The sequence below is a fragment of the Armigeres subalbatus genome, chromosome 2 (assembly GCF_024139115.2).
Source record: "Armigeres subalbatus isolate Guangzhou_Male chromosome 2, GZ_Asu_2, whole genome shotgun sequence".
In the NCBI taxonomy this organism is placed as follows: domain Eukaryota; kingdom Metazoa; phylum Arthropoda; class Insecta; order Diptera; family Culicidae; genus Armigeres; species Armigeres subalbatus.
In genome coordinates, this window is record NC_085140.1 from 113,453,297 (window position 1) to 113,464,298 (window position 11,002).

At 43.8% G+C, this 11,002-nt stretch overlaps 1 protein-coding gene across 5 annotated transcripts in view; it reads left to right on the plus strand.

Annotated features, from left to right (window-relative positions):
• LOC134210687 (PR domain zinc finger protein 1) overlaps window positions 1-11,002 on the plus strand; it is a 199,601-nt gene that overhangs the window by 171,164 nt on the left and 17,435 nt on the right. For 4 of the 5 annotated variants that reach the window (XM_062686888.1, XM_062686890.1, XM_062686891.1 and 1 more), the window contains 4 exons: window positions 6,059-6,280; window positions 6,381-6,497; window positions 8,558-8,596; window positions 8,714-10,949. In XM_062686888.1, the coding sequence (XP_062542872.1) occupies window positions 6,068-6,280; window positions 6,381-6,497; window positions 8,558-8,596; window positions 8,714-10,949 (2,605 nt within the window). In that variant the 5' untranslated portion in view covers window positions 6,059-6,067. The remainder of the gene's footprint in view (window positions 1-6,058; window positions 6,281-6,380; window positions 6,498-8,557; window positions 8,597-8,713; window positions 10,950-11,002) is intronic. The other variant, XM_062686892.1, reaches the window with a different exon arrangement.

Below are 11,002 nucleotides of genomic sequence, written 5' to 3' on the forward strand. Positions count from 1 at the left end.
CAACATGTGTGTTGCTCGGGAAATTTCACTGGAATTTTTTCTAAATTTAACTCGTCTGAATATCGACAAGAAACTTGTTCAAATTTCCATTAAAAGCTCGTCTGAATTTCCGCTTGAACACTACTTTGCAAATTTTCATGACAATCTAATTTTTATTTCTTTGAAACATTCTCTTAATTTCCACAGAAAATTAATCTCAATTTCCATGACAAACTCGTCTAAATTTTCACGAGAAACTCGTCATGTTATTCACGAGAAACTTGTCTAAATATCGACGGAAAAATCATCCAAATATCTTTTAAAAACTCGTTTGAACGTTCAATACGAGAAACTCGTCTAAATTTAACTGGAAATTCGTCTTAATTTTAACAAAAAACTCAACTGAATTTCCATGACAAACTTTTGAGAATGTACACCAGGAACTCGCTTGAATTTTCTCGAAATCTCGTCTAGCTTTTTATGAAAAACTCGTCTAAATTTCCACCTGAGTTTTCAGGCGAAAAAAATCCAATTTTTTCACAGAAATTTCATCGGATTTTGAATGACAAATTCGTCTGAATTTCCACGATGAAGTTGTCTAGCTTTTCACGTGAAATTCGTTCGAATTTCTGTGGAAACCTCTTCTGAATTTCAACGAGGATTTCATCTAAATGTCTACGAGAATTTCGTCCTTATGTTTAAGAGAAATCTGTCTATTAGGGTGGCTCAAATTAGTATGGGAAAAACTTTTTTCAATTTTTTTGATGGGCCGCCCTCTTATTCGGTTCTATTTGATGCCCTGATGCTCTGGACAAAATTTCAGCCAAATCGGTTAACGTTTGGGCGGTGCTAAACTCGTTGAAACTTTATATGGAAAAATGCATGCAGAAACATCCAAAAACAGTGAATTTCAGTTGGACGGCACAACTTACGATAAAGGACTATGATACCCATTCAGATCTTGAAGAATTTAATACAGAATTTTATGCAGAAAACCGCGAGAAGATTTAAGTTTGCCCGGCTAAGTTATTAGCATTTTTCTGAAATGTGGTTTGAGCAAATTTCGTTTCTTTTACCTTTAAAAAGAAATAAATTCACCTCTACAACACTCCAGTAAAATGCTAATATCTTTGCCTAATAAACTCTAATCTTTTCGCGGTTTTCAGCATAACATTCTGTATTTAATTCTACAAGAACTGAATGAGTATTAAGGTTCTTGATCGTAAATTGTGCCGTCCAACTACAAATCACTGTTTTTGGATGTTTCTGCATACATTTTTCCATATTAAGTTTCAACGAGTTTAGCACCGCCCAAACGTTGACCGATTTGGCTGAAATTTTGTCCAGAGCATCAGAACATCAAATAGAACCGATCAAGCGAGTGCGGCCCATCAAAAAATTTGAAAAAGTGTTTTTTGAGCCACCCTACTGTCTATATTTTCAAGACTTTGCCGCTTCAACACATAAATAAAGTTTAACAAAAGCACCGTGCCGCTGCCACCGACAGTTTTAGCCACCGCCGACATTCTTGCATCGATGCGCCGTCGTTTCACGCCGCTGATCTATGATTTTCCACGCCGATTGAAATTTTGCAGATGTCCTTCGAATTTCTCGATTGATATCCCCAAAACATCTAGTTGATACTTAGGAGAATATTTCGTAAATGTAATTCCTTTTAATTTCCCGTTGAAACTTCAAAAAATTCCCGTAAAGTTTAGTTGAATGATTTTCTGTTGAAATCCACATTTTTTTTGAGATTCTGAAAATATTTCCGCTGAAATCCCGAATAAATGTCCGTAAATAATTGGAAGAATTCTCGGTGAAAATTCTTTTGATTAATTCCGAATGAAATTTGCGAAGAGTTTTCCGCAGGCATTACCGAGTATTTTCCATTGAAATCTAAATAATTTCTCGATGAATTCAAATTCATGAATGGAGAAGGGCCGTTTTGCCGTAAGTTACTTGACTGAAAGCCACAAGGTCGAAAGTTTTTAGGTCGAATATGTGATTTGGCCGAACGAACCATTAGGCCGAAAGTCAATTGACCGAAATTTCATTTGGCTGAAATGGACATACGGCCGAATGTGGCGGCGCACAACTGTCATTTTTGTTGACTTCGCTTTGCTTCGCTTTGCGTTGCAGCATGCGTGAAATAATAAAAATGACAGTTGTGCGTTGCTTCCGTATCGAGAGGTGTGCCCCCGAAAACGCGAGCACTTTGAAACTTGGATTCCGTCAGGAGTGGCCTTAAACTGATTAGAACGATACAAACATTAAAAAACAATTTTGTCTGCCCCCCTCGGATTTTTTTGCCAAAAAATAATATTTAAAATAATAATAAAATAAAATTTGGATAATTTTGAGGATTTTCAAAACATTATATAACAAATCCGAGGAGTTTTTTGATGTTTTTCATTTAAATATTATTTTTTTATTAACCTTCCGGAGACCAGTAATTTGTCCGAATAGGTCAAACGGGTCGACATTTTTGGCCATATGACCGGTTTGACAATGACATTTTCGGCCAAACTATTTTCGACCTAATAACCGTTTCGGTCAAATGTTCAATTCAGCAAAATGTAATTCGGCTAAATGACAATGGCCTTTGCTGAATGACTTTCAATCAAACGACGGGAAGAGTCATATGGCCGAAAGTTGTTTAGCCGAATATGTCATTTAGCCGAACAAACCTAAACGGGCTTGTTGGCCATATGGCTGCCTCATACGCAGGAGGTCGTGGGTTCAATCCCAGGCCCGTTCCATTCTTCCTACTTTGTATCTTTTCATATATTTGTCATGTTCTAGCAATCGCTAGATCTAGAAATGGGCTTTCATACCGTTTCCATCTTCTATCCCTATACCGTGGACCTCCGGTAAAATGATCGTTTTTAATCTGAACACTTTTTAATTTGAACCCCGTTCGAATTAAAAATGGTTCAAAAGTCATTTAGCACGTGGAATTGAGAAAAGAAAAATGGAACATCGTGAAACGAAACGCAGAATCAAAACAAAACAGCAAAAAGAGCAGCCAGAAACCAGTTTTTTTATGCAAATTGAGTTATTCAAGTTATCGGGGGTCCACGGTACCTACAACTTGATTAGTTCTAGCAGGTAAATGTTAGAATTCGAAATGAGCCAAAGAAAAAAGCTCGCTTCGGCATCCAATTAGAATTTACACCACCCTTTCATTACTATCACATTGGCAATCGTTAACCAAGACGAACCTCTGCTATAAAACCTAACCCCAGATTCCAATAAAATTCCGCAAGGTGGTTCTCGGCTTGCAGTGGGCGAGTGACTACATCATCTATTCCTTCCCATCCCCAATGACCGTGAGGACGTGGCCAGCCATTCAAAATACTAGAGCTCTCGGACTGTGCCATGCTACCAACCATTGGTTCCCTGTGCAATTTCGACTGTTCTGGTCGATAACGGAGTAGCAACAACGAAATGCACGGTCATCATGCTCATGCTCATATGTCATTTAGCCGAACAAACCGTTAGACCGAAACTCATCTGGCCCAAAATGCCATTTGGCCGAAATGAACAACTTGTCATTTGGTAAAAAAAATCGTTTTGCCGTATAGGTCAGTTGTCTTAAAATGCCGGAAATATCGTTTGGCCGAAATGGTCCTTTGACCGAAAAAGTAGTTTTGCAGACAGAACCACTGTCGTAACTGATGACAATACGAGTAATTTTCCGCAATTCCTTAAAATTTCCCTTGAAAATAAAACAAAATCCATTCGCATTCCAAAGAATTTCCTTCTGAAAAAAATCCTTTGGAAATTCTGAACAACTCCTCGTTAAAATTTCTTTCACCTTTTAAACAATTTCTCACGAAAACTCCAAATATTTCCAGTGAAATTTCCGTTGAATCTTTCTCAGAAATTCCGAAGAACTTCATGCGAAAGCTCCAGAAAGTATTGCAAAGAAATTTATGAAGAAATTCCGATGAACTACCCGCAGAAATTCTGAATAATTTTTGGTAAAATTTTGGAACAATTTTACGTGGAAATTCTCACGGAGATTCTAACAATTTTTAACTCGGACAATTTTTATCTCGGATTTCCAATCAATTTTCCCTAGGAATTTCTAAAATCATTTATTGAAAATTCAAATGTTTTTGCGGGAAATTTCAAAGAAATTCCGGAAAATAAGCTCGTCTGAATTTTAACGAAAAATTTACCTTATTATCCAAGAAATATTCATCTGAATTTCGGTAAGAAACACTTCTATATTTTCACGAGAAGGACGTCCACAAGAAACTTGTCTAAATTTCCACGAGAAATACATTCAAAATTCCGTGTAAAACTAATCTGCATTCATCTCAATTTCCGCAAGAAACTCGTCTAAATTTCCACGGAAAACTTATCTGTTTTTCCATGAAAAATTGGTCTTCTAAATTTTCATCGCAAATTCATCTGAATATCCTCTACAATCTAGTCTGCATTTCTTCGAGAAACTCGTTTACATTTCCGCGTAAAGATATTTTGATTTTCCTTGAGTAATTCGCTTGCATTAATCCAAAAAAAATAATTGTCATTCCACTGGAAATTGAACTGAACTGATCTCACCTTGAGCTTTAAAATTCACTATTCGGACTTTTTATTTTTACCGATCTCCAGAATTTTTAGTAAATTTGCATTACTCGACAGTCCTTCCCATGTTATGCACATCCAACTTTCTCCCGCTCTCAATCTCTCGCGGAAAACAAACTTTCGCTCTCGCCATCCCCATTGTGGTGCATCCTTTGCGCTTCCTACCCCACCGCAACGCACATTGAGTTAGGTTATGACTATCGAGGTTTTATCGTATTCGTCGTCGTCGTCGTTGTCGTTGATGGGGGGTGGGGGAGGCATTTCCGTATTGCCTCCTTCTTCGCGCCACCGACGGAAAAAGATCTCTCGCCTCTGCCTCGGACCTGTGTGGTTGTGTTCGGATGATGCTGCTCCACATATCTGCGAGGATCAGGCAGGATGCTACACTCCGCTGCTGCTGCTGCGTTGTGAATGAAGAGCCGAGCACATATTATAGTGCTTGATGATGATTGTCATCGTTCGCACTGCCGCTGGCTGGCCATTATCGGGTGGAAATTGAACTGCAGGCGAAACGTTTAATCAGATAAGCGGAGGATTTATGTTATGAGTGTTAGTTTCGGTGTCTTGCGTTGAATTCGTTAACAGTAAGTGTCGCAAAAGTTTAATTTCGATGCCATAAGTGTCGATTCGGGAAGCATCGAAAATGGGATGCTAAATCCGATGTAGGCGGTGCAGTGCGGGTTGCATAAGCAGTAGCTGCCGTTCGTTATGGTGAGCGAAAATGTCACTCGGTTCACGGTTCGTGTGGTTTGTGTGCTTGTCCCAGAATTGTAACAACGAAACCAAACTAGACATTAATTCTACACGACCTTTGATATTTCACTTTCGATTGCATGTGCAGGTGATTGTGTGTGCCCCGAGGAAAAGCCTTCTGGAAAACTTTCCCCGTTTAGATCCTGACGGAGGGTCTTACCTCACTCCCTGGTGAATCGATAAATCACAATGCCTCGTTAAGGCCTGACGGTGGGAATAAAAAGTCGGTAAGGTCAGCTCGGTGTTACCGCGGGAAAGGCAACCGTGATGAAATGCATGCATGCATATATGGCATCATCACTACGCCGTCATTCTCCGCAGCAGTAGGAGAGACACAACACACTCATGTACTGTCGACACAAAAACGGTTGCATAATCCTTGCGAGCTGACCTTGATTTTCTCCAGCACCGACCGTCTGGTGGGTGCCGACCAAAAGGGAGACTCGTAGACTCTTCGTCATTGAGGTGGCGCTTTCCTTCGCACAACCAGGAGGTTGCGATTTGTCTGTCTAAAATTATCATTTTTTGTGTAAAGGTTTTTGGTGCTGATTTTCAAACCTTCAACGTATTAAGCTGATTTGGATTTATTTGAAAGTTGTTGATTACCCCCAATTTCTGGACTGACCGATGGAGAACCCCTGCGCGACTCACCCTCAGACAACAAAGAGTCCCTCATCACTAACCAATTATTACTGTGGTCTTTCTCTTCCACCCCTTTTCCCAACAGCTAATAACCATGGCCGGAACGCAACCACCCCGGAGCGTGACGCCGACGGTCCAGCAGGACTACGACGTGACGCGTATGCGCGAGGAGGACTTTGAGCGGCTGGCCGTCTACATCGTGCCGGATGTCCCGTGCGAGAAGGGCATGCCCAACCGGGCGGACAAAACCCTGCCCCGCAGTCTGACGCTCAAACCCTCGCTGGTTCTGTCGACGCCAACGGCGACGGTAGGTATCGCACTTTCTGTGCTTTGAAGCAATTGACAGGCATGGGGTAGTGTGAGTCTAATTGATTGCATTTGATCTCTTCCGTTTCGAAAACATGTAGACGGAAGGAGTATGGAGTACCGGAGTGATACCTCGCGGTACTCGGTTTGGCCCCTTCGAGGGCGTTCGGACACCCAGCCATCCCAGTGACAAGCAGCTGTGGCGGTATTTCTGGAGGGTAAGTTGAATGTTTCTGCTTGAGTTACTGTACAGAAGGTGTCGGCGTATACTAATCTGTCGGGATGGCTTTGGTGAATTCTTAAGAACTCCCTTTCGTCTCATAAAAAAAATTCAAACGCAGATATTGAATTAAAAATCCGAAAAGTATGCTTCAACAGGATAGAATGAAATAAACGTATGGATAGGGAACTCATTTAATTGAATTTGTTCAGTCTGATAGCTTATTTGTCACAATTATTTATTTGGCCAATTGTTTTTCTTGATCAGTTAACTTTTTCGGACAGTTGACTCGTTCAGCGAATTTGATTTTTCGGCCAACTGACTTGTTCGGACCGTTCCTATTTCCGTCTGTTGACATACCTTTGTCGTAACAATAGAATTGAACACCACAATGGGGAAGGGCGGAAACAAGAGAAATATGATTTCAATAGAACTGAATCCAATTGTGAATCATAAATTTTCAATTACTGCCAAAAAAATCACTCTGACTTCCAAAAATAACTGTCTCTCACCGTCGAAAGCACCTCATCTAATAAGAAAAAAAACCTTACAGTAGCTCCGAGACCTACCCCAATCGAGCTTTTCTTGCTTCATTTCACTTCGAACAAATGTTATTTTGGTGCCGCACCTCTCTTTCCACTTCGTGCTGCCGAACAATCGATATGAACCAAGCGTTGAGTTATTCGCCGAATTTTCCTCCATTGAGAGTAAAAATTTATGATCCTTATTGAAATCCCTTCGTCATTTTTCTTTAGAATCGGTTCAATATTAATGTTCCCCCATCCACCCAACCCCACTAACTGATTTTGAGACGCCTTTGTTTTCTCCGAGTCGCGCATTTCCTTTGTTGGTTTCCACCATTGCCAGTGGCATTGTGTCGTTAGTAGGAAGCGAAGAAGCCCCTCAAAGGCGCATATTCTGTGGGTGAAAAGGGGGGACGCGGCCGGCCTGCCTGACTGTCTGTCTGGTCTGGGCTGTCTGTCCTTGGAAGTCTACTCGCCGTCTCCTCTCAACCTTTCACCACCTTTCCTGTGGGTTCCTCATGCGGGGAATTTTAATTGCGTCACAATTGGAAACCGTTCAGGCGATGTCAAGGATACATGCACGGACTGCGCACAAACACCCCATTAATGGTGGCGACTAATGGAAACGATGAGAGCGACAATCATAAATACGGGGCAGTATGAGCGACTTCGATTTGTAACTTTGTTGCTTTGTAATGTTGAAAATGGCTGTAAATTGATTAAATAAACCACAAAAATTAATTGAAATCCAAATTATATGTCTCGAATGAGGAATGGTGATTTGGCCGAAACTTAAAAAAACCAAAAATGTTGTTTGGCCGAACATTTAATATAGCCAAAATGTCGATCGTTCGAACCGATCATTTTGCTGAAAAGTAATTTGGTTCAATAAGACAACTGCCCAAAAATTCCATTTGGCCGAAATGGTCGTCTAGCTCAAAATGTCAATTGGCTGCACTGGTAATATGGCCGAAAATGTGAGAAATGAGACAAACAACTTTTTTGGCCAAATGACCTATTCGGCCAAACGACTTTCTCGGCCGAACGTTCGGCCAAGTAACATTTCGGACAAATGATCCTTTCTATCAAACGACCATAGCAATTTTGCATTTTCGGCAAAATTACCTGTTCGGCGAAACGACTTTTTCGGCCAATGACCAATTCAACCAAACGACATTGACATTCTCGGCCAGATGGGTTTTCCGGCCAAAAGACCAATTCTGCTAGATCGGTTTCGGCCTAATTGTTTGTTCGTTTTATGGTTTTATGCATATTCGGCCAAATAACTTTCGGCATTGTTGCCTTCGATCAAATAGCTTCCAGACGAATGACTTTAAGCCAAACGGCATTTCTCTGTTTCGAATAATAAATAAATTGGGGACTAACATGTTAAAACTATTCAGCTATTAATAACTGCTTTACTAATCATCAATTTGTTATTCTGCTCTTCTCTCCTTTTCATATTACTCTGTGACCTTTTCTTCCCTTCTGTTCTCAACTTTATATATTCTATCAACCTGGAACCACCCTAAAGGTGCAAGAGCTGCGACATGTTTCCTATGGGAATATCAAGGTACATATCTATCCTAACAAACAGCTTCTCAAGCTCTTTGAAACTTCGCCCCCGTTTCGATTATTCGACTAACCATTCGATCTTCCGCCCATTTTTTTCCCCCAATCACCCGCACAGATATTCAAAGACAGCGACTTCTTCTACCTGGACGGCTCGGACCCGGCCCAGTCCAACTGGATGCGGTACGTCGCATCGGCGTACAGCTTCTCGGTGATGAATCTGGTCGCCTGCCAGCACCAGGAGCACATCTACTTCTACACCATCCGGGACATCATGCCCAACGAGGAGCTGATGGTTTGGTACTGCCGGGACTTTGCCAAACGGCTCGGCTACGACATCGACCCGGAACGGGCGACCTACTCCATATGTCGGGAGGAAACGCTCAAGAAAACGTACGGAGCGATCGCGAAGGCACCGGTCCCGGCCGAGGTGGCCTACAACCACGTCAAGCACGTGATGGGCTTGGGGATGTACATGCCGGCGATACGGACTGCCCCCACGCCAAGCCCTTCGCCACCGGCCCCGGCAGTTCCGAGCACCACGACAGTAGTAGTTCCTCCCAAGCACCAGGTCCACCAGACGGTGCTCCGAGAGCCGAGAAATTCGGTTGAACACCACCGGGATCGATCACCAATCAGGGTCATGGTCCGGGAACAGAGCCCACTGAGGGAAAGTGCAAAAGAAGCCGATGCCAACTCTCCGATCTCACAGAATGGCAAGGAAGCCCACTACGAGCATCAGCTGACGCCGAACGACGGATCGGTCAGGTCGGACGAAGGATACCACAGCAATGGGTATCACGAGGATGCCTTCACTCCACCGGAGGACTCCAGCGATAGCGAGAGTGAACACAACTACGTACTAGATTGCTCGAAGAAAGCGATCGAACCCAAGGAAACCAGCGTCAGCCAGAAGGTTGAAATTTGTGATAAAAACGAGTACCGAAAAGTCAAGATGAAAATGCCATTGAAGTATGAGTTCAAAAACAACAAGAACTTCAAATCGCCAAGCGATAAGGAAGACTTGGTAGAGGAGGAAGAGGTCGTCACAACCAGGGAGGTCACGCCGGCCACCAGCACAGTGATTGTGGTGGACACATCCCCAGAGACAACCATCGTTCCCGTAACCAAAACGTATTACGAAGCGGAGACGTCCACATCTCCCGCCACTTACATCCGATATTCCCCGCCAAGTTCAAGTATTCTGGAAACGATCCTCACCGGCAGCCGACCTCCGGTGGATGATCCTCACCGGCGACAACCGAACGCAACGCCCCCTCCAACCTCCCCCACGGAGATGGCCTATTCGTACAAAAAATCGCATCGATACGGCACCGCATGCAGCCCAGACTCGAGCTCACAGAACGCCGATCGCGAAATGGCTGACAGCGGCCCCCAAATCATACAGGAAACCAAGATCATCACCGTGGACCATCGTGAATCTCAATCACCCACCCTGATCTACAGCAGCGAGCTGCGACCGCAGTCAACGCATTCGCCAGGCCCCTACGAATCATCCCCGCACAACTACGCCATCTATCCCTCATCGAATGGATCCGTGATCAACAACGCTTCTAGCTCGACCTACTCGCCACCCCTGAACGGTGGCCACTACGAGAGACTGACAACGCATACAATCCAGTCCCCGCACGGTTTTGTACAACTCCAAGCCAAGGGTCAACTCCCGCTGGGACATCCGCTGATGCAGCCACTTCCCCCGCTAACACACATGTCTCCCGGACGATGCTCACCGCCCAGCAGTCTCAGCCCGGACGGTGGCTCCTACTCGCGAAGTGGAAGCCCCATGAGTCCGGGAAGTCCTGGATCCCGGGGCTATCGCAGTCTGCCATACCCACTTCGTAAACGAGACGGCAAAATGCACTACGAGTGCAACGTCTGCAGCAAGACCTTCGGGCAGTTGTCCAACCTCAAGGTTCACCTGCGAACCCACTCCGGCGAAAGGCCCTTCAAGTGCAACGTCTGTACCAAATCCTTCACCCAGCTTGCCCACCTCCAGAAGCACCATCTGGTGCACACCGGCGAGAAACCGCACCAATGTGATATCTGCAAGAAGCGGTTCTCCTCCACGTCGAACCTGAAGACCCATTTGAGGCTACACAGCGGCCAGAAACCGTACGCATGCGATCTGTGCCCGCAGAAGTTCACCCAGTTTGTGCACCTGAAGCTGCACAAGCGGCTGCACACCAACGATCGGCCGTACGTATGCCAAGGTTGTGATAAGAAGTACATCAGTGCTTCCGGACTGCGAACCCACTGGAAGACGACGAGCTGCAAGCCAAATAACCTGGAGGAAGAGCTAGCGCTGGCCGCTGCCGCCACTTCCGAGTGCATAGGTAAGTATAATTTCCTCACGAAAGCGAATCCGTTTCTTGATCGATTTCTTCCC